The sequence below is a fragment of the Molothrus aeneus genome, chromosome 6 (assembly GCF_037042795.1).
Source record: "Molothrus aeneus isolate 106 chromosome 6, BPBGC_Maene_1.0, whole genome shotgun sequence".
Taxonomy (NCBI): domain Eukaryota; kingdom Metazoa; phylum Chordata; class Aves; order Passeriformes; family Icteridae; genus Molothrus; species Molothrus aeneus.
Window position 1 is genome coordinate 1,181,165 of NC_089651.1, and position 23,315 is coordinate 1,204,479.

Below are 23,315 nucleotides of genomic sequence, written 5' to 3' on the forward strand. Positions count from 1 at the left end.
AGGGCTATAATAAATAACATCCTGCATAACTGGTATATAAAGGGTGCTCAATGGTTTTGAGTGAAATGACTGTGTTTGTTTTTAGGGTTGTTGGCTGGGGATTTTTTCAGAATTATAGCAGCTGGAATTCAAATAGGCTTATGTTTCTGTATTTGTGGTAAACATATTTTAAAAATCGCTGTTTGATCAACTATAAATATTACCAGTTCAGAGGTTAAATGCTGTTGTTAAAGGCACTCAGGGAAATCCAGCAAAGTGTAAATATGGCAGAAAAAGCTAAACAATATGGCAAAGGAATATTTGCTGACTTAAGAGTGCAGGATCAACACCAATATTTTTCCAGTGATGCTAAACCTCTTGTAACTGCTAAATTGGATTTGTAGTTGAATGAAGTATCAGCTGCTGTGGGACAAGCCCATAAAGGTCGGACGGCTGGCCTTTTGTAGGCAGGGCTTAGAGGACGATTGATATGTTTTAGCACTTTTGGGATTATTGTGATTAGGAGGAAGCCATTCTGAATGATAGAGAAAAGGATGTAAAAAACACAGCCCACAGCTGGTAAGCAGCATGTGTTTGCTATAAGGAGAGGTCATGACTAGTTGATCCTGCTGGTTCAGGCACTGATTGACAGTCAAGAAAACTTGATATTATGAAGCAGACCCTTCTGTTTTCTCCCTTCTTTTTAATCTCCTAAAGAAAAGATGGTTCTGTTGTGTTAAGTCAAAGTATTACAAAATCTGGAACACTCTCACTTTTTGCAAGCTAAATGTTCAGAGACACAGCTGCAAGTTTGAAGTTGTTAAAATATCATGTAGGAATTAGTATTCAACCCATATCGGTGAGAACAGTAAATAGAAGTTACAGAATTAGCTCTGGTGTTTCTGTGTTTGCCTTTTTCACATGTGTCAGTCTTAACAAAACTGCTCTTTGCCATCTACTAGAAAATTTATGCTAAGTATGAGGAAATTTCAAGTCTGCTGAACTTGTTGACTATTATGTGCCTGGTATATCCAAGATTTTTAGCCAGGAATAATACGTGTAAAAATACTTTACCAGCCAGAAAACAGCTTTATCATTTTATTTCTATTAACCACCTGCCTCAGAGGAGGTGTAGGTTATTTTCTCTTATCTCTGCTATCCACTTAAAAATGTAGAGCTGGTTTTCCCCCCCCCCTTTTTTTTTTTTTCTGTGAGCAGCCATCCGAAAGCTCGCATATGCACATTTAAATAGTTGTATCTCTGACTCTTTTTACTGGGGCTGTACCTCTTTCAAAATTTGAGTTTAGCATACCACACAGGAAAGAACACAAGCTTGCCAACTCCCGCTGAGCGTTTTTTCAAGCCTGTGAAAAGAATGAATTATTCAGCAGTAAGCATGCTTACAGCTGGCCATTTGGGAGCTTTGATGTGCGAATCAGGCGGTTGCATGAATGCCCTTATTGTCATGTTATGTGTACACAGTGTGTGAATTATTGAAAATAGTGAGGCCTGAGCCTCATCTGGTAGAGATTACAGTGCAGGCATGCTGGGTGAAGGTCTGTAATTGAAAATCCCCAGATGCTGTTTATTTGGCCTCTGTCACGTGGCCCTTCTGCAGAAAGCCTGGCTGAACAAAATGCTGCCCGCCTGGGAAGCGGCGCCCAGCCCAGCCCTGTGCCCGCCACTTAAACACCTGCCCATAATATTTTTAAAAGCTTAAATTAGATTTGCCTATAACGTTTAAATAGAGGATGCCTTACTTAGAGGTTTAAACTGCTTAGCCAGTTGTTGACTCGCAGAACTCTTTTATCTACAAGAGGCTTTTTGTTAGCCCGTTTAGCCGTGAGGCGCCTTCGGGAAGCGGCGCTGCCGAATTTGAGGCGAGGTCTCCCAAAGCCGGATGTTCCACCAGCAAAACAGAGTGGAAAAGTGCTGGGGCTGAGCACCATGAAGAGCAGCTTTTCCCCCACAGGCTGTGAGCTCTCTCCCAAGGGCCCCTTGCCCACTCTCTGGTGGGGAGAGAGTGCAAAGCAGCACATCCCTGCTGACAGTGTCCGTGCCTGGGCTGGGATCTGCATCCAGCTCCTGCTCAGTAGCCAGACAAAGAGCTGGGTGCTGCTCCCAGGAGAGCACTCACAGCTGCTTCCTCATGGAGAAAATTCCCACCAGCTCTCCAAATCTGGCCCCCAGGCTGCACTGTGCGTTCAGCAGGCCAAGCAGAAGTGGAGTTGACCAAAATTGGCTGAACAAACCTGTGTTATGGTGTAAACATGGCTGTGAGAATGATTTGGGAGATGAAATTGTGCAGGTCTGTTCCCAGACTTCTCAGTCAGGATGGGAGATACCTGTTCTGAGCCACAGTCTTGTCGAATTTGAAGAGATTAATACTGTTTCATTATCTGAAAAAAGCAGGCTTTTCTACTTGGTTGTAACTTGAATTATGTGGCTGAGTATGAAAACTTTTTAAAATTAGCTGTGCATTTTCAAGTTGCTAGCTGGCTTTATTTCCCACACTTGCCTATTTTTATCCCAATTGGATAGTGCCTATTACTGGGAGCTGGGAGGGCAGAGGTTTAATTTGTGTCATTAATGTTCACGGCTGCTCAGGGACGTGATGCACCAGCTCCCTGCCCTGTTGCCTGGCTTTGAGCACTGATGCTCAGACAGGAGGGACACAGGAAAGGGACACAGTGTGGCCAGAAGCATGCCCACAGCTGTGCAGGTGCTGGTAGAGCTGCCTGTGATGCTCTGGTGCTGGTGCTGTTTCTGGCCCATGAAAGGGATGCCAGTTCTGCCTTCCTCAGTCAGGGGTGGATTTTCACCTTTAGGGCCTCGCTGGTGCTGGGTGAGGGGGGGGCAAACACACCATTGACATCAAGGGCAAAGCCAGGAGCCTGACACAGACCTTTGTGGGGGCTGATGCTTGCCTGCTTTGAGCTGTTCTTGGAGACAGTGTTGGTGGGGGAGGCTCCCTGCACAAGGGCCCTCTGTTAGAGCAACAACTGCCTCCCCCGGGCAGAGCAGTGGGAGGGGAGCTGCCCCACTCTGCAGCTGCTCCTACTTGTTCAGAGCAAGAGGAGCAGAAGTGTCAGCTCCCTGCTGCCTGGGAGGTGTCCAGGATCTCCACACCCTCCCCTGCTGAGGGTGCTCAGGGATGGGGCAGTGGACTGGGAAGGTGGAGGGAGCCTGTGTGCCGAGGCTTGGCTGGAGCAGGGCTGCCCTGGGGACTCAGCTGCGCCCTTGGAGGGGCCACGGTGGAGCTTTGAGAGCTTTGGTGTCCACACAGTCTCACAGGTTTTTAGCATCTGCACTGTTTTCTAGCTGAACTCGCTTTTTACTCCATGCCATGATTAAAAAAGATGTTCCTTTGCACAAAATGCGTCTTCCACAGCATCAGTCCAGGGAGAATTATAGTTTGCAATGCACTGATGTCACAGAAAGACATGACAGATAAAGCCTGAATTAACAGGGAAAAAAGCAAACTCTAAGCAGCAGCCTATGTAAAATATTTGTTGTGGTCCTCTCTTGATCTTTTCAAGATCCTTGGAAAAGATTCCTGTGCTGTGAAGATCTTTTATCTAACCAGGCACCTCCCCATGCCTCTCTTTGATACCTGAACCAAAACATTCAAAATAGGAGACTGTCACAGCAAATGACAGGAAAAAAGAGCTGAAATTTTACAGTTCATAAATCTGACCTCTTCTCTTCTGCCAGGCAATTTCCCAGATCCTATATGATAAGGAGACAGAGGGAGGGTGTGTATGGAATGTATTTCTGCAGCTGAGCTCTTCTAGAGAAAACAGATCTATTTATTAGTAAGCATTTTTCACCCTAAGGTTTCTAATGGCCAGTTAAAGAAGTTCCATGAGCCTCATTTTGTTTCGGACTCTTCTCATTCCCAAGAACAGGAAAGGGTGTTTTTAGGATTATTAGGCTTTCCTTTCTTTAAAATCCTCTTTGGACTTCAGTTGATCTGGAGATAAGATCATTTCTGTCCCTATCTGTCAGAGTTGGTAAAGAAGAGCCCCAGTGTTAGGTAGATAACATTAAGGTTGTAAACTTTTAGCTGGGGGCATCTATCTTGTTTATATCAGGCAGTGCTTCTGTTTGTGTTTATGGCTTTTGGTAGCCCAAGAAGGAATTTGTGTCTTTTCAGATTGCTGTGGCCAGGGAGAAGGTATTTAGTGAGCCTTCAGTATCTCCTGCTCTGGCTAAACCTGATGCTTGTGTCTTTGCTGTGTTGAAAACATGATGGTATGGAAAACATGGCTTGGGCTTTTACCTCTGCCACTTTTTATGGCTCCTGGTGGAGCTCCTCCTCCCTGCAAGTTAAGGCAAATTATTCCACCCTATTGAGTCTTCTGGAGTTAGGCTCTGGGTAGCCTTCAGCTTAAGGGAAGCAGGCACTTGCCAAAGCTGCACTCTTGTTAGTCATAGCCCTGGCCAGCCAGACAATGGCTACAGAAATGCCCTGTGAGTATTTCATGGGTGGACTGGGGCTCAACCAGAGACAGCACTCAAATAATACAGTCTAGACTTTCAGTGCTTGGTGTTTTTAATAAGGATGCTTTTCCTGTCATATGGCTGCCTGGGAGCCTGAGCTTTCCTTTAAAAGTAGCTTTTTAGCTCTCTTGTCTGGGAGGAGAGCTGTGAAACCTCAGCTGTGGCCAGGGATTGCATAGGGCTGCCTTAATGGGCACAAGGTGGCTGGAGTGACCTGTGCTGTGCCCAGGTATTTGAAACATCTGCAGCACAGGCAGAAGGACAAGAGATGGCATTGCATCCTTTACATCACCTTATAGCATCACTGACCTGGCACAGTCACCTGCTGCTGATCAGAACAACCTGACAATATTGTTGCAGCAAAAAAAGCCCACTCTGGGTATTAATGTGTGCACATACTTAAACATGTGCAAAGCAGGTACTTTCTGGAGGGGGGGCATTCCCCAATTAAATCAAAATGTGCATTTAGAAACAGGAAAATGTCCATATCACCTATCACAGTGGTGATTGCAGGAATGTGGTGATCTCTGCATCTCAGCCAGCTGCAGAGGCTGCCCTTGCAGGCTTCTGTTTGGGTTATGGGAAAGAGCACGAGACCAGGGAGATACAGAGGTGGAGCGTGCCCTGGTTTCACCCCATGAACACAAAGGCACATGTTCACTTCAAATGGCAAGTATTTTGTGAGCACAACAGGCTGCAGAACTCGTGTTCAGCCTAAAGACAAGGCCTTTGCATGAAATTAGGTAACTACCTGCTCGTCTGTTTGCATACGGAAATCCCTCATTTGTGTGCAGAAATGTGGCTGGTTTGTGTAACTGTTTGCTCACGCAAAATTTACCTCTTGAAGTTTGTCCTGAAGAGACCTGCTGGAGAACTCCAAACCAGTGGCATGTTGTGGGAAACGTGGCACACAGTCCAGACCAAAACAAAAACGCAGCTCTGCTCTGAGTTGATATTTCATGTTCTGGTACCCATTTAGCAAACATGAAAGAGGCAGGAACCATGAGGCATTTGATACAGTAAGGCTTACAGGGGGAGACAGAAGAAAAAGTCTAGTTTGACTAAATGTGTTCAATCTTTCAGTCGACAAAATACATTTCAAACATATTCAGGCTACTTCAAAATGTCCCCGTCTCTCCCCCACAACATTAAAGCTGTAAGGGTTTGAAGCCCTGGCTGATAAAATAATTTTCTGCATTCCCCAGCTATGTACTCATCCACTTCAAAATAGCTTGGTAGGTGACAAGTTATTTTCTTAACCTCCCCATTTTCAGCTTACTGTTAAATCAGTTTTCTCATTTTCTACATATGGGCTGCTTTTCCCCTGTGCTGAATGCAAATAGCTCTGTAACTTAGAAGTTGTTGAACAAGTATATTTAAATTATTACAACCCATAGAGAAGAAACATAATATGCAGTGAAAATAAACAGGACACCACATAAAACTCATGTTATCTTCCATGTCAGCAATACTTGGGAAGGAAATTATTTGGATAGAAAATGTTAGTTTGCATTAGGTAGCATAATGTGTGACTGAAGAAGAGTCAAATAGCCATTTTAGATACTTGGAAGTATTTCACATTTCCAAGAGAAACAGAGCTCTGAATAACAAACCACTGTGTTTATGGGCCCTGCTCCCACAGGGGCATCAGCACTGCAGGGCAGCCACTCTTCTGAGCTATTGATTGACAATCTGCTGGACTGGGACAGTGATTTCCATCTTTGGAGGAGGCTTTCTGGCAGGAAGGACAGGTTTTGCTGTCCTCCTTGCAGAATTAAAACTTGGAGAGGAGCTGGCACATCTGGGTGATTGGCACTTAGGCTCAGGTAGCACATGACCTTCTCAAGAGCAGCCTCTCCTCCCCTCAGGACTCCAGGGGGACAAAAAACACCTGGAGGAGCCCAGACCTCGTGTCAGCCCCAGGGTGGGAGTTCTCCAGTGAGAGATCATGCTGGGCACTGAGCTGACCAAGGAGGTGCCTCTCTGCCTGTAAAGGGCTGCAGGGCTTGGGTGGGCAGACACTGAACTCGTGGTGCTCTGCACAGTTCCTGTGGCACAGGGAAAGATGGAAGAGAAATACTGGTGAACAATGAGAAATACTGGCAAATGTAAGGGAGAGAAAGGAGATGGAAGGAGGAGGAGATGGGAGAGAAATACTGGTGAACAATGAGAAATACTGGGAGATTGTTTGCACAGAAAAGTGGAGTACATGTAAGATAACAAACCTGATGTGCATGGAGCTCGTGTGTTCAAATGTGGGTTTTGATGGCTGTGATGCTGCTTGTCCCTTACCATGAATTTCTCTTTGTTTCAGGTAGGAATGAATTGATAGCCAGATACATCAAACTTAGGACAGGGAAGACACGGACCAGGAAGCAGGTAAAATAACCCAGTGGGGAAGTATGCATGTCAATGAATGACAAAACCTGGCATTTTTGGCTGCAGTGGCTGTCTGTGCTTCAGCTCTGATGGGATGATGTATTGACTTCACTATTCAGATTAAACACATGCTGTTTAGAGAATATTTAACACTCTGGGGTTTATGTTGTGGTGGTGTGAGGATTCATATTTTATTAATCTGTCTGTAAATGAAGCTATTATCCCCCCATATTTCATAAAAAAAAATCAAAAGTTGAAGCAAAACCATAAAGTACTGTGCCTTATTTCTCTATATAATATTATAATATAATTATTATTTTGAGATGGTAAATAATGGAACTTCTTAAAAGTTAAGAGAATTTGCCTGTACAATAGAGATTATGATTCTTGGATATGAGAGGTAACCATATAAAAATGAACTAATCATAATCATGCTCTCAGGTTATGGCCTGTAGTTGCCATAAAATAAATAAATAAATAATAATTAAAATAATTTTAAAATAATTAAAAATATAAAATAATAAAAAATAAATAATTAAAAATAAATAATTAAAATATAAAATAATAATCAAATAAATAATTTTAAAATTTCCGTAAGAGCCTTCACGCTCCTGGTCTTTGACCATGGTAAGATTTCATTCATGTAAGAGTCTGAATAAACCTTAAAACTACCTTAAGTTTGTTTTACATGAACACCACATAGCCATTCATTTATCTCTATTACTAAGTCCTTTAATTCATAATATTCACAGCAATCAGCAGCCTTGCAGAAAGCACAGTTTGTGTGCAGTTTGTGCAGTGTTTACGGCAGTGTTTAAAACCACTCCACACATGGCAGAGGTCCCTTGGCTTTAGGGTCAGGTGTGAGATTCCCCTCGTGGCCCTGCAGGTGTGTGCCAGGGGGCAGGCAGGGGCTGGCCCATGGCATGCTGTGCATGTCCTGCAGGGCACAGGAAGGTGGCACTGGGTCACACAGAGCTGCCAGCACTCAGGTTTGAAGCACTTTGGGTGCTGCTTTGCCCTGGGTGGTGTCCCTTGTCAGCCAGGAGGAAAGCATGTGTGAAAGGGATGGAAAAAAGCATCAGAAAGGAGGAGAACTGCAGCACGTGGAAAAGAAGGAAACCAAAGACTGGCACAGAAATCACAAACTAAAGGCAGAGTCCCCACTTCTGCCCTGCCTTGCCCGTGCAAGCTCCGGGAGCTGGAAGTTATGCTGGGATCATAAAGTTGCCTCAGGAGTCAAAATGCAGAGCTTGGGGTTAGATCCTTGGCCAGCATGCACCAAGAAAGCAGGAGGGCTGTGATGTGTGCAATGTCTGCCTCCATGCTTGTACATCCCTCTGTAGTGAGGCATAAATCACTTTAAACTGCTTACAAAAGTTGGTTTGTGGCTGCTCTGGAGTTTTAACCGAGTGATTAAATGCTAACGATTGTTCTTCTTGTATAACCTTCAACACCACTAATATTCCACTGAAAGCAAAACAAATGAACCTGTGTGAAAACTCAGTCTAGTAGGTGTTTGACTGCAAAATTGCTCAGTAAGCAGCAGTATAACTCTGAATTGCTGCAAACTGGTTCCTGAGCTGCTTCTCGAAGGTGGCCTTCGGGGACTGTGCTCATTGATGCATCATGGTTTGCTTCCCTACTAAAATACAGGCTTTTTGGTACTATTGTCACAGAACAGTCTTACAGAGGAGGAAATCATTGTTTCTCCTTCTCTTTTGCTTTGTTCTTTCCCAGACAGGAATTGTAACTAACGTAGGAAAAATGTGCACCACCTTATGGTATGTCTGGGGATCAGACAAGAATCAGAGATTTCCCTTTAGTGGTTTTTGCCATCACTTCAGGTTTTAAACCTTCACACAGAAGGATGAAGGATGCTGAGTGCTACCAAGTGTTGCTGGGCAGCATCATTAAACCCTCATCAGCAGCAGCATGGATTATGTCCCTGGGTAAAGAGGAATGCAAATTTGGGCCCAGACCCTTCACAGCACAGGCAGCAGCATCTGACCAGTAACTGGTGTAGGGTAGGACTGGGTTTGCACAAATTTCTCAGCAACACAGCCGTGGGCCAGGCCTGGGCATCACTCAAGCTGATGTCAAGTTGCTGGTCCCCAGTTACACAAATGTTTTGTGGGCAGACTTGATGCTGAGATTACCAAGGAAACCAGCAGGGGTTCAGGGACCTGTGTTGTGCCAGTATTTTATCATTTGTGCCAGAATTTAAAGCATTTCAGTGGACTCAAAATGCAGCCCGAATCTCCTCACTGGAGCTGCAGAGCACAATAAATAATGGATACAATTTCTTGGTGCCAAGTTACATCTCAAGCCTAGTGGCAAATGGTCAGAGTGGGCTTCTACATCCCCAGCAGATGGGGTGAAAATCCTTTGGGCTCCCCACATGAGAGCTCAGGACCTGGGCATGGATGGGATCAGTACCAAAGCACGTGGGCTGTGTCCAGCTGTGAACTGTGTCTTCTATCTTGTAACTGAATGCACAACCTGGTGGGTTACACTTCTTTTTTTCCTTTCTCTTTTTTTTTTTTTTATTTCCTTAATCAAGTCACTGCAGTGACTTGACCTGTATTGTTAAGCCTTGGTGCTAAGAGCTTGGTATCTGGCTGGGAATGTGGTATCTTTAACAGCAGAGCTTACTGAAGGTGCAAATAACTTCCTCCCCTCAGAAAAGTTTCTTCTTTTTTTTTTAAGAAAAAAATAGACATTTAAAATTTGATTTGCTTTTTGTTTTTCTTTTGTTTGTTGTTTTTTTTCCCCCCTATAAACCTGAACAATGTAGGTGTCTAGTCACATACAGGTCTTAGCAAGAAAGAAAGTTCGAGAAATTCAAGCCGCCATTAAGGTACGTTTGGCTTGCCCAGTTGTAGGGGGCTTTTCATCTCCATGGTTACAGGCTTTTCCTTTGTTTCCTCCCTTCCCCTACCCTGCAGGTGTCTAGTCACATTCAGGTTCTTGCCAGAAGGAAATCTCGTGATTTTCATTCCAAGCTGAAGGTATGCGCTTTTCTGCTTTTGGGCTTGTGGTTGCTATGCCTGTCCCTCCCTCCTCCCCGCGGTGATGGGCGAGCTGGGGCTGCTGTGCCGTAACCTCCTTCTCCTGCATGTGGGAGCTCTCTGCCTCTCTTTGTGTTTAACCCCCGGGTTCTGCACTAGCATCCACATTAAAAACGTTGTTTTAACACTGTCCAAATGCCGAGTGAACTCCTCTTTGTAACAGCTCAGCACCTAAACCTCATTTTTAACCCCTTAGTCCATTTTTTTGTTTTGCTTTTTAACGGTCCTAGCAGTGTATTTAAGTACACAGGAGTTTTGCATAGTTGTGTAGATGCTTTTTAGCTTTTTTTTTTGCTTTTTCCAGAGGAGTAATTGGGGTAATTGTTTTCCATTCCCAAATGTTTTTTGTCCGTGCTTCTGAACTGATATCAGGAATACTTAAACCAGATCATTTATTCCAAGTACCAGAGAGCACAGCTTATCCAGATTGCTCTATGGTGTTTCTAGACTACAAACTAGTATCACCTCAAGTTACACACTATTTACAAGAGTCCCTGAAATTTAATTTTTTTTTAAAGTAAATTATTGACATTTAATCTTTGGAAAGCCTCAGTCAGTCCTGTTCAGGGAATATTAAGTATGTTTGCTTAATCTGACATGATGAATTGTACATGTCCCCGTTTTCTCTGCCTTCCATAAAATATATTCTAAGGCTGAAAAGAACCTCTTGGAAATGCTTAATAGGGGTTTCTTGGATTGCTTGTTTTTTCAAGTTTTTCAGCAGAGATCTTGAGATTTTTTAGGATTTTCTTCCCACACCATTTAAAAGTGGAAGAGGGAGTTTTGCAGTTTTTTCACTGTTGATTTTTTTAAATAAGAACTGAAGGAACTTGTAAATCTCTTACTTGCCTCCTTTTTTTTTTTTTTCTCCTTTTAGTATGAGTGGATTTTTTTTTTCTTCACCCAGATATGAGAACAAATCACGTTTTTGTTCTAGCTGGAAAGCAAATTGTTTCGGGCAGTGCTTTCCCGGCCCTGAGCAGTGAGCACTGCGGATGCTCACCCCCATCCTGGAACTGCAGAATAGGAATAACAGCCTGCCTTTGTAACAGGCCTCCCTGACAGAAGCACTGGGTTTTTCATGGGCAGCATGCTGGCAAGCTTGTCTGGCTGTTGGTGGCTGGCTTTTTAGCTGCACTGGCTGAGCAGTTGGGGTTCGTAAAGAACGACTAAGACAACTTAAACGTACTGCTTCTTAACCCAGGGTGCAATAATACAGAGATATGTAGCATTTTAAGCTCAAATTGTCAAGCCTTGATGCCTAAAATTAAGTATGTAAGTAGGTGGCCCTACTTTCAGAGGTGCTCAGCACCAGCAGCTCCTGGAGTTTTAGAGGACTGGTGAGAGCTCAGGGCTGCACAAATCAGGAAGCCCACGTAGGTACCAAATACAGGCCTAGGAGTCAAACACAATTATTGAATTTACTGCTCTAAAATGTTTCCATTTCTGAATGCCCAAAATACCTTAAAATGTGAAGACACTTACAAAGCATTAAAAACATTTTAAAGTACTGCACCTGCTGTACTTTTATTGAAGCTTTCCAAAGAACAGAGAGGTAGCCAACTCTTAAGAATATTTCATCTAGTCTAGATGGCATTTTCAGTAAATAGACATCTGGGAGGAATTTTCATTTTAAGGAGTCGCCTGAAGAAGAGAAGATCTGTTTGGACAAGAAGATATTTTGTAAGGGCTTCATACCTGGTTGCCCTTTTCCCACCTGCCCATGGGCTGCAGCTCCCCCGGTGCTGAGTGGAAAGTGGAGCAGCTGCTTTGTCACTGCTGGGAACTGATGGTCTCAGGAAGATGCCCAGCTCTGCAGGGCCATTTGCTTCACCTCTCTGCCACACCACGGTGGGGACAGACTGCACACAGGTGACAGAGCTTTGCTGGCCCCTGTCCCTGCTGACACAAGCCCCTCCAGGCCTCCCCCGGTGGGGCTGGCTGGCCCGTGGGTGCGGAGCTGCCTGTCCTAGCTGAGTGTCCGTGCTGCCCCTGGGATGAGCTCCCTCAGAGCCCTGAACCTCCCCGGCTACTCCTGCACAGCCCCAGCTCAGCTGAGGAGTGCCCAGCAAGGGTGAAGGAGCCAGGCTCTCCCCACCTCCCTCTTCTCAGCCTTGCCAGTGTTGGTCCCAGTGAACAGGAGCCATGGCATGACCCCTGTCCCCCTGCACTGGTCCCTCCTGGAGAAGGGACAGCCTCCCACAGGCCTTGTCGTCCCACATGGAAGAGGTGAAACTTTGATGTAGAAGGTGCCATAAGGGAGCTGCCTTAGGAAGAAGAGAGCTCTCGTTCCTCTTGCCTGCTGCAATTGCTCCCTGGAGGTGGCAGAAGGTGCTGGTTTTGAACCTGAGATGGAACTTCACTTCTTCAGACATTTTGTTAGTGCTACTGCCCCTTTTGCTCACTATTTCTGTGTTGAACCATCTGTATGGCCCACTGTCACTCAGAATCACCTGGAATCATGGACTATTTAGGTTTGAAAGGCACCTCTGGAGATCATTTAGCCCAACTTCCCCCTGCCAAAGCAGTTTGCAGAGAACTTCAAAAGCTGCCTGAGAAGGACATCACTGGTGCAAAAGGAAGACAAGGTGGACACATTCCAGCACATCTGAGTGGTCATTGCTTCAACAGGGACCAATTTTGGCAGCAGCCTGAAGAGCCCCATCAATGTCCTTGGAAAGATGATGGGCTCTTGCTGTCCTGGAGTGGGTGCTTGTATTCTGCATTCCCTGGTGAAGGGGTGACCAAGGAGAAGATTAAATGCACAGTTTTTTACAGTTTTTTTTATGCAAGCATGTACTGACAGGACAAGGAGGGATGGCTTCAAACTGAAAGAGAATAAGTTTAGACTAGATATTAGGAGAAAATATTACTGTGAGGGTGGTGAGGCTCTGGAAGAGGTTGCCCAGAGAAGCTGTGGGTGCCTCAGCCCTGGCAGTCTTCAAGGCCAGGCTGGATGGTGCTTGAGGCCACCTGGTCTAGTGGGAGGTGACCTTTTAAAAAAGTCCCATTAGCAGTGGGCTTGGAACTAGATGATTTTTCAGGTCCCTTCCAACCCAAACTATTCTATGATCCTATGCTTCCCACCCAGGCCAACTCCCTTTTAACAGTGAGCTGCCACTTGTAAATTCTATGATTGGTGGCATCCAGGGAAGCAGTTACTACTTTAAAAAAAAATCCCCTATGGATCTGGTGTCAACTTTCTTTTGAGATGTGTCTGACCCAACCTGTTCCATTGGCCCCTGCTCCTGTCCTCTCAGTTTGACAGTGTTTATACAAATAACCCTTTTCCCCCAAGTAGCTGCTGAGTTTATTCTGTACCAAGAGATCTTACTGTCCTGCCTGGGTCTGAAACCTGCTCTTGGAGAGGAGAGGACTCAGGCAAATCTTCTTGTGTTAATCTTCTGCAAAAATCCACAAGGACAGAAGGATCTCAGAGCTATCTGCACACATGGCATTGGAAGCTGTCCTAAGAGGCAGCAATCTCACCTGCATGCCATAAACTCTGCTTGGTCCAGCAAAGTCCCTTTTCTTCAATGAGAAGTGCCTGCAATCACTGAGGATGGATGGAAGGATGGAAGGATGGATCCTTAGCCTGCAAGGAAGTGAAGTTTCACCCATAAATGCTATTGCTGCCTTTCAAGACCACCAGTAAAGAATCTCCCCCCAGCCCTTCCAGGGATGTCACACATTTTAATTCTCTTTGCAGCAGGAAAATACACCTATTTTAGCAATTTTAATCCTAATATACTGATGTCATTAGAATCTTCCTGAGGTTAGAGTAATTACATCTCCTGAAAACGGGAAGAGAGGCTGAGATAAAGTTGTCCTTGGAGACAGATCTGAAAGGCAGCTGCTCTTCATGGCATTTCCTCTCAGGCAGAGGCTGCAGGAGGCAAAGCAGAGGTTTGGCACTCCAGTGCTGTGCTACTGTGTCAAATACTCCAGTCCACAGTGTCAGGTCACAGCATCCCCACCTTTGCACTGACAGGGAGCCAAAGTCACCTCTGTCCGCTCAGGACAAAAGATGGATTGGAAGTTGTACATAAACAGAGAGTAAAGGTGTTCACAGCAAGATGTGCATCTATCTTAGGCTTTCATATCAGATTTTCTTCATAGTGCAAGATTAATTAGACAGAGACAAAAAATTAAAATGACACATTAAAATGCCTACAGTTCACATCTATTACATGTTTTTAAATCTATTATTCTACATTCCACATTTAGGGATAAAAAGAAAATATTGTTGTCAATTATAAAATGCTAAAGATAGCTCTATACTTTTTTAAATGAACAATGATAAAAGCCTTGAAAAATTCCCTTTGATGTGAATGGAGTCTTCAGCATTTTGAAATACAATAAGATGGATTAATTGCTACTCATTAGGCAGCAAGTTGGGACAGCTTTGAATGCGCATTCTCTTCTTGGCATTAGCTATTGCCTGGCTGAAATAGCCAGCTTTTGTATTTACTCCTGTCTTCTCTAATAATAAGCAAATTGGAGATCAGGGCTAGAAACACTGAAATGCTCTCTATCTTTTGTCCAGAACAATTGTATATTGTCATGATTTGTTTATCTTTTTTTGAGCTACAGCTAATTATTGTAAAGGTTATTTGAATCAATATGAGATCTGAGCAGAAATAACATCTGCAAAATTGCTTATTAGGAAGCTATTTTATGCTAGTGTTACTGTAACATCCATTTTGTGAACAAATTGTTGTTTCTTATGTCTTTTTTTTTTCTTACATGAAAAGTTTTGCATTTTAAATACTGGTACAAGTTTTAGGGCTTGAATTAATACTGCTCTGTTGTGCTTACTTTTCCTCATTCTGTCTTAGATTTTTTTACTCCCAAAGTCATAGAGAACATGGTATTCAAAGCCCCATTTATCATTCTAAGATAACAGTTTTTATTTTTTTGCTTAAGAACTTGTTTGAACTGATTGATTGAATTATTCTTCTGTTTATGTTGGATTAGAAGAAAGTCAAGCACAAATCCTTTTGTGCTTGTCATTTAAAACTCTTGTTTCATGCAGGGCTTTTATAGATATTAAGATTTATAAATTAATTATACTGGGGAATTATTATTATTATCTCATTTAACTATGTATTTTGCATTCCAAAATGAATTGTGAAAAGCAAACCTCAAGGGCCTGATTCATTAAAAGTTGTAGTCTTCTTGCATTAGATGCTTAGAGCTTGCATCTTCCAAAAACAAAGTGTGTGCAACTGCAGCCAGAAGCAGTCAGCTAAAACACGAGGCACATCTTAGTCTCCCCTGCAGAGATGATATTTTAGGGATTTAGTGGAAATAGAGCAGTTTTCCACTGACTGGGCTCTAAACCCACCCTGGTAACATTCATTACTAATTATGTACCACAGTGCAGAAGACTTTTCCAAGAGGAGGGCAATGCAGGGGTGTGAGTGCAGCCTGTTGCTCACTCCAGTGTCATTCCTGGGCCACAGCAATCCCATCTGAGCTCATCAATTAAGTAGGGTCAAACCAGGTCAGGGCCAGATGGGACCTATCCAAGGAATACCTTAAGCTCCAGCAGGATTTAATGATCCAGTAGGAGATGCTGCCCCCCCCAAGCCTCTGCTGAATCTCAGCACGGGACTGCAGCTTGCTGGGCCAAACTTTTATTTTACTACATCAATGTAAGCCACATTGGGCTGAAAGACATTATTCCAGCTTTACAAACCAGCACAAGTGAGAGCAAAACAAACCCCCTTCTGTCTTGGACAAGATAGGAAATCAAAATTTTAACTATTTGCAGTGATTAAAAATCCCACAACGTTCCTGTTTTAGAGTAGGGGTGTTAACCCATTTGTCCTGGCCAAATTCCAACCTGGGTAATTACTGTAATCTGCCTGTGTAAATTACCCCTGCCGTTTTAATTGGATATATTCCTTCTCTTGTTGCCTAAAGTGTGATGTAATACCATTGTGTGTTATTAATCAGTTACCAGGTTTCATCCCAGAAGTGATGGGTAGAGAGCCTCATTCCCTCCTGGTTATGAGTGTTCTCTATTACAACATGAAAATCCCCAACATACACTTGTTTTTAAGTGGCAGACAAGCTGATATTGCAATCTAAATAATGTGGCTATCCCATTTATTTTGAAGACCATGAAGTCTACTTGATTATACAAGCACAGGCAGCTTGCAGCTCTCCAAGAGAATCTGGAGCTGAAGGTGCTTTTTTGCCAATACAACTCAAGACCTCAAAAGTGTCTGTATTTGACTTTGAATTTGATTTCTGTCATGTTTGAATGTAAGGTTTCTTTGGGAAAAGCTGATCTTTCCACTATGCAAAGATTCCTAAGCCTATAAAAGGTGAAATTTCCTGTTGGAGTGTACTGGCCTGATGTACCAGATCAGATTTGTCACCACGGGGAAGCTCTGTGGAGGTTGTTGAAACACCTCAAAACTAGCCCTGTAGCAAGGATTGCCTTTCTGAGCTGTCATTCTATAGGTTTTTCCCTTTCTCTCCACCCTCCTGAAAATGTAATCAGCCAAAGAGGATGAGAGGAATGGCCCCACAAAACACAGATCATTCTAGGGTGAAAAGCAGCAATTGGTAAGAAGGAAGGCACATATCATTTTGTGTCACAAAAGAAAAAAATGTTTTCTCCCTCCAAAAATCCTTGTCACTGTCCCCAGAATTCAGGATCAGCAGATTCACTGTAATGGTGACTAAGAGCTCCCCAGAAGATTTTGAAGGAAGTGTAAATCTTCAAAAATTTTTCTTAGTTCATCTGTTAGGGTGGGATTTGCCTGCTGTAACTGTTGCTGGGCGTCCAGGCTCCCATTCTAGTCCTTGGATGGCAATAACATTACAGAAAGTAATGCACTTCAGTTGGTTTCAGTGCCTCACAAGGCAGAAATAAATACAGCTCCTCCTGGACTGCACTAACGCTAGCAGAGAAATAGCCAGAGACTTTGGAGGGATAAAGCAAGGCAAGAAGAACAATTTCATAGACATAACCTACCTCAACTCCCAGGAATGGACTTTGATAGCCCTGACAAAGCTTTTACTTTTAAATTCTCCTTTGGTTTAGCTCCATCTGATAGTGGATCCAGAAGAGTCTGTCCCCTTGGCAGAGGCACAGGCACATCTTGATGTGGTGGCACAGGCAGGGCTGGGGGCGGGCAGGAGGCAGAGCAGGAGGGGAGCCTGTAGTGCCCCAGCAGGACTGGAGAATAACAAGGTAGTGACAAAAGCAGCCTCACATGGTTTTGGAGATTGCTAGGACCCAGAGGCACATGTCTCCTGCATCATTTACTTTACACACAGGACACAGATGCCCTGAATGTTGGTTTTTGGTCAGATCCAGCAGGCTGTGTGAAACTCTCATGGTTTGGCATTTCCAAGCTGGCTCTGCTTACAAAAAAAGGGTGGAACAGAGAAATCTGGTAGGGCTAGGTCTCCATATTGCTTCAGGAAATCTCACTTCCATCTTTTCATGATGGAGGGTCCTTCTTGCTGTGCAAGAGTGTAGAGGGGTCTGGGGAGCTGCATGAACCTCGGGATTCTGCCACTCCTTAGCACCCAGCTGAACATCTCTTTAGCCTGCAGACATCCAAAGGCAGCCAGTGAAATATGCCATGCACAACCCTCCTGTGCACAGCCTCCCACCTGGGGCAGGCAGGGCTGAGAGCCAGGGCTGACCTCCAGCTCTCAGCCAGAGAGCTGCTTGTGCTTCTATTGGAAAGCTGCAAGTTTTGTGAAAGGACTGAGTTGGTCCCTGCACTGAGGGATGTGTCCCCAAGCACAGGCAAGCCCAGGGTGCTAGAGCTGCTCAGGCAGCTGGGCACAGGGCTGTCCTGCAGGCTCACACCCTGTAGGGAGCACAGGGAATGGTGCTGGGCACAGGGAATGGTGCTGGGCACAGGGCTGTCCTGTAGAGAGCACAGGGAATGGTGCTGGGCACAGGGAATGGTGCTGAGCACAGGGAATAGTGCTGAGCACAGGGAATGGTGCTGAGCACAGGGCTGTCCTGCAGGAAGCACAGGGAATGGTGCTGGGCACAGGGAATGGTGCTGGAGCAGCTGCTGCCCTGCTCCACCTGCTGCTCTCCAGGCTGTGTCCCACAGGGGCTCCTTGCACAGCTCAGGGAAACACACTCAGCAACAATCCCTCTCCTCCAGTATCCACAGCTTTCACACAGGGAGCTGGGGGTTGTTTCTCCCCAGGGCTTTATTGGTTTTTTTTCTTTTTAAACCATTTCCCCCCCCCCCCCTTTTAATGAATCAGACCCTGGGTGAAAATAATGCATTTGTTTAAAGCTGATATTTAATGTTGAGCAAACTGCTCTTCCTTTGTCTGTTACTATTTTGTTCATATTTTGCTAAGACTCTGCTATTCTACACAAGCATTTTAATAAACTGTTTGTTGTTGTATCCAGGTAACAAGCATGGTAAGTATTTTGACTAAACCAAGTATTATGTACCTTAGCTGTGCTTGGCAGAATTTTTTGGCTAGCTTTTCCTGTACTTTCAGCCTGTGCTGTTTCTAAAGGAGCTATTCAAAGGAAGAAACTCCTCACCTATTGTACTACTACATACAAGCTTCGGAGGGAGCATATGTGCAAAGTCATATGTCATACATAAGAGCATGCACCTCTTGCCAGCATGCTTGCTACTTTGCTTGTAAAATAAAAGCAGAAAAAAAAAAGAAAACCCAACCCAAAACATCCTTGCCTAATACTGCTTGTGTTCCTTCATTCTAAGTGACACACCTAAATATTGGTAGTTATTAATCCAGTACTTCTGGATGAGGAACCCTGCTGTACCAGCGTGTACCAGTCTGTTGTTTTCTCATCTTCCCTGACCTAAGACATCCCCCTGGTTAACTCTGTTGCATTAAGAGGCCTTCCCTTTCTGTCCTGTGGCCATCCCTGACTGGCAGTGGCTGGGACTCCAAGTGCTGCTCTAACACAAGTAACTGATAGCAAGCCACCTTTTCCTAAACTCCTTCCTGTGTGCTGGAAAAAAGCAGGGATTTTATGGCTGGTAGCTCCCTGTGGGAACACAGGGAAAAAATCAGTAAATCAGTAAAATGCCGCAATTGAACATTTAAGCTGTCATTTACCTGTTTGTGACCTAACTTTGGAAATGCTTGTCGTAAAGCTGAATCCAAAATATCCCTAAGCATGAAGAAAACTCTGTCCCTGTTTGCGAGGCAGCCGCAGTTCTGTGTTCTCATTTTACAGGGCGATACAAAAGGCAGACTTCTCCTAGATGGAAATGATAGAGCTCAAATCTCAGTGCTCCCTGTCCTGCAGGCAGAGCTGAGCCTCAGGAGCACGCCCTGTTTAGCCCAGCCTGATTTAAAATCAGAATTTGCCCAGATAAACAACTGGGCAGTAGTTTGCTCTGCCAGAGCTTCCTGTGTGTTGGCAGAGCAGACTGTGAGAATTCAGGTCTACCATGCATGTCTGAGAGGAGGTTTTGCCTTGAGGTAGTTTGAGTGTTAGCCTCCATGCTGTATTTTTTTTTTTTCCCTGCATGGTTTGCTATTTTTGCATTTTCTGTGTGGCTTTTTAAGTTTTTAGTTTCATGCTTGTAGCTGCAGTTATTTAATGTCATTTGTTGTGCCAAACATTTTAAGACTCCGTGTAATTGTCATATTAAAGGATCAGACAGCAAAGGACAAAGCACTCCAGCACATGGCAGCAATGTCATCAGCTCAGATAGTCTCAGCTACTGCTATTCACAACAAGCTGGGCCTGCCAGGAATTCCCCGTCCTACATTTCCTGGGGCACCTGGGGTAAGTCCCAAAAAAATCCCTGTATTCCCTAACAACGTTCAGTAGAAAACTAAGATGGAATGAGTGGATTAATGCTTTGACTTGAGTTTGCAAAAGGAATGGTGCTTGTTCAAAAATACCCCAAGTCCTTCCAACAAAGAGAACAACTGTGGCCCTGTTTGTTTGTTTTTCCTCTTTCAGTTTTGGCCGGGCATGATTCAAACGGGGCAGCCTGGATCCTCACAAGAGTAAGTCTGAAAATTCAAAAGTGTTTTTTTCTCTATGCAGTGTGAAGGGTGGCTTGTGCACTCTGGGAGATCTGCAAAGCAAGAACTTGCAAATTTTTCCAAAAAGGAGGTAAAGACAGTTTCAGGGAAAGAAAGAGCCTTTATAGTGATGTGAACTCACTTTCAAAAAGTTATAAGGGATCCCAAACCTCAAAACTGAGGCTGAATACCAGATGGGCACCCTCCTTTGTGTCCCCATAGTTCAGTGTCCTCTGGGAGTCCCAGTAGTGCCCACCCCTGGGTGTCATTCTCACCCCCTCTATTCCCTCTGTGCTGTCTGTCGGTTAAATATGCTCTGCAAGGAGGAGATAGGTTTGTGGGTAAAGGTCATCAGGCACCTATTTCCCTATACTGTGTGACTCTGATGGAATTTCCTGTGCATGGCACAGTGTGTGATTTTTGTGCACCTCTTTATTGCAGTGTCAAGCCATTCGTTCAGCAGGCCTATCCTATACAGCCATCAGTCACAGCTCCCATTTCAGGTAATCCTCCCATTTATCCTCTGCCTTAAAATTACTTGAATTTTGTACTGAATGTGATTTATTAGCTTCTGCCCTGGGCAGAGCCACTGCTCAGGATCTCATGTGTCCTCCAGCCAAAGGAAACATCAATCCCAGTGTCCTATTATTTTATATATATATATATATATATATATGTAGTGTCCTATATTATATCTTAAGAAAAATCATTGTGTTTGGGGTTTTTTTAGGTAGGAAGCACTAATGCATATGCAAGGAGTTGTGATGTGTGATTTCCAGTCAGCACTCTGTATTGTAGGAATTACTGTAAAAAATGAGTAATAGGATGAACGTTTCCTTTAGAATAGCTCTGTAACAAGAATACACCTTAATTTATTTTAAACTGAGCCTAAAACCCCTCCCAACATCATATATGCTTAGCCTTGAGTATAAAACTTCTCTATGTATCAGGTTGTTTATAACTCATGCCCTCCTGGAGGTCCTGCTTTGCCTGGTACCACTTTGATAAGTACCTAATTTTATTCTGAATTTCATTGCTCAAATTGATCAAGCCCTTCCCATGGCTACTTCCCTGCTACTTTTCCCAGGTTCCTTCCATGCCTAACTTCATGAAAGCTCATTATTTCTTTGCAGATGATTTCTCATGTTATGTCTCCCTTGCCAAATGCTTCTGACTCTGTGCAGCAAGTTTTTGACCCTTACCCAATTCTTTATGATTTTCTAACTTGCTGCTATTTAATGCTTTGAACTAAAGCTATTTTTCTGCATTCATGAGAATGCCCTTTTCTTAACATCCCTAATTTATAACATTATTTTCTAAGACAGGTATTTTCTATTGTCTTCTTTTACCCATCCATATTTTCTCTCAGAATAGGAACATCAGTATTTCTAAATCAGACAAAACTCGTGCATGAGTTTTTGCTCCATTGCAATTCCTGTTCATGTCTAGCCAGTGACTTTTGTAATTCCCTGTTTTGCACAAGCCTTACACCTTCATTGCCTGAATTTGAGGGTTGGGGTCAGGTACCACATTCCTTTTATGGGATATGTTCACACACTGCCTCTGACCTCTCCCTGCTTCTCAGCCTAGTCCAGGATAATCTTTATTCTTGTACTTTTGGTGCCTCTCCCCTGCCTTTCTTGTGCCTGTGTCTCTCCCGAGATGAGTTTTGCCTGTGAGCTACTGCCTTTTCCTCTTCCTTTACAGTTTTCTTTCCTTCTTGTCCAATTTTCTACAATGAGGACCAAGAGAGAGCATTTATTCCTTCTCTTGAGGTGAATTAGAGAGGGTGGTTAACATCCCTTCTCTATCTAGATCATGTCATTCTCTCTTTATTATCAATTTGAAACATTTTTTTTTCTTTTTAGGGTATGATTCAGCTCTCTACAGTAATTATTTATTATTAGCTGTATCATAATGATGCCTAAAAGCTCCAAAAGAAGTCAAGACCCAATGTGCAAATACGTAGTAAGAGACAGTCCCTGCCTTGGAGAGCTTGTACTCTAAATAGGAGAGGGGAATTGAGAGTGGCAGCAGAAACAGGCAAAAAGAGGGGTGATTTAGCTGTAACATGTGGCACATTAGGAGCCAGAAATGGAGTCAGTTCTCTTGACTCCCAAGGCAGTAATGTCTCCTGTGAACCTTGATGCCAGTTTCCAAGGAAGGGTGCAGCTGTAGGTCCAGGTGAAGTCTCTATAAATCTCTGTAATCTAGTATATAATTTAAACAAAACTTCTGCAGGAAGTTTTAAGACTCGTTGTAATTGTCAGTTACAGTCAGTTGCAGCCCCAAGGAAACAAAGTAGCAGTAGTAATTTTCTTCCTGCCACTATTAGATTGCTGGGCTGCCACCTCTTTTTCTACACATTACCCTGAGATTTTCCAATTTTAACTCATCCTGAATTAATTACTTGCTAATATTAATATAAATATCCAAGGGCCCCATGCATAATTCCCAATTATTTTTAATTGAGAAAATATGAGCTGAGGAAGTGTCAGCTTCCTGATGAAGATGTTTCCTGTGTTCCAGGCTTTGAGCCCACATCAGCTCCAGCCCCCTCCGTGCCTGCGTGGCAGGGCCGATCCATCGGTACGACCAAGCTCAGGCTGGTGGAGTTTTCAGCTTTCCTTGAGCAGCAGAGGGACCCTGAATCAGTGAGTATTTATTGCCCTTGTGTCCACTGATCCTCAGCTTTGCTCCTCTACTCCTGATCTTCAGCTTTTCTCCTTTGCTCCCCACCCTCTGGGCATGCCTTCCATCACGTATGATGGAATACTCCCAGTGTCTCTGTGCTCACTGCTGCTCTGTGAAATATTCCTCTCACCCTAGGACTGTGTTTTCCTTTCTTGCCCTCTTTTTCCCCATTTGCAGCAGCCAGAGGCCTCTGTGAAAGCAGGCAGGGTTTGCTCTGGCGCCTGTCTCACTGCTGACCTAGTTTAGCAGGTGTACCAAATTGCATTGTGTTCTTGGCAAGAATTCAGTGCTTGAACTCTAAGTTAAAGCCTAATCTGTTTCCTAACCAAAACAAAATTAAGGACTTGCCCAGAAAGAGTGCATATTGCATATTGGATTTTTTTTAATGAGGTTTTAAATTTTCTTTTAATTTTTAGTCTGTATACTATACCTGCAAGGGTAGTTTCTGAAGTTGGCTGTAATGTGTCATTGCTCCAGTAAGCCTTAAACCTTGACATTAATCCCCATATATTTACCAAGAGCTAGGTAGCTTAGCACTGATTCTACTGCATTGAAAATAAATTGAAAGAACTTCTTTCAGCTGGAACCTGAGAATTTTTTTTGAGATAATTTCTGAAAAGCAAATACTGTCCTGAATGGGTGATATGGACAGGCCATTTTAGTTCAGATTCC

At 43.8% G+C, this 23,315-nt stretch overlaps 1 protein-coding gene across 4 annotated transcripts in view; it reads left to right on the forward strand.

Moving 5' to 3' along the window:
- TEAD1 (TEA domain transcription factor 1) overlaps window positions 1-23,315 on the forward strand; it is a 157,105-nt gene that overhangs the window by 105,307 nt on the left and 28,483 nt on the right. For 2 of the 4 annotated variants that reach the window (XM_066551513.1, XM_066551514.1), the window contains exons 3-8: window positions 6,797-6,861; window positions 9,810-9,872; window positions 19,570-19,704; window positions 19,885-19,931; window positions 20,391-20,452; window positions 22,479-22,603. In XM_066551513.1, coding sequence (XP_066407610.1) covers window positions 6,797-6,861; window positions 9,810-9,872; window positions 19,570-19,704; window positions 19,885-19,931; window positions 20,391-20,452; window positions 22,479-22,603 — 497 coding nt within the window. Of the gene's footprint in view, window positions 1-6,796; window positions 6,862-9,658; window positions 9,722-9,809; window positions 9,873-18,339; window positions 18,352-19,569; window positions 19,705-19,884; window positions 19,932-20,390; window positions 20,453-22,478; window positions 22,604-23,315 lie in introns of all 4 variants that reach the window. The other 2 variants (XM_066551515.1, XM_066551516.1) reach the window with 2 other exon arrangements.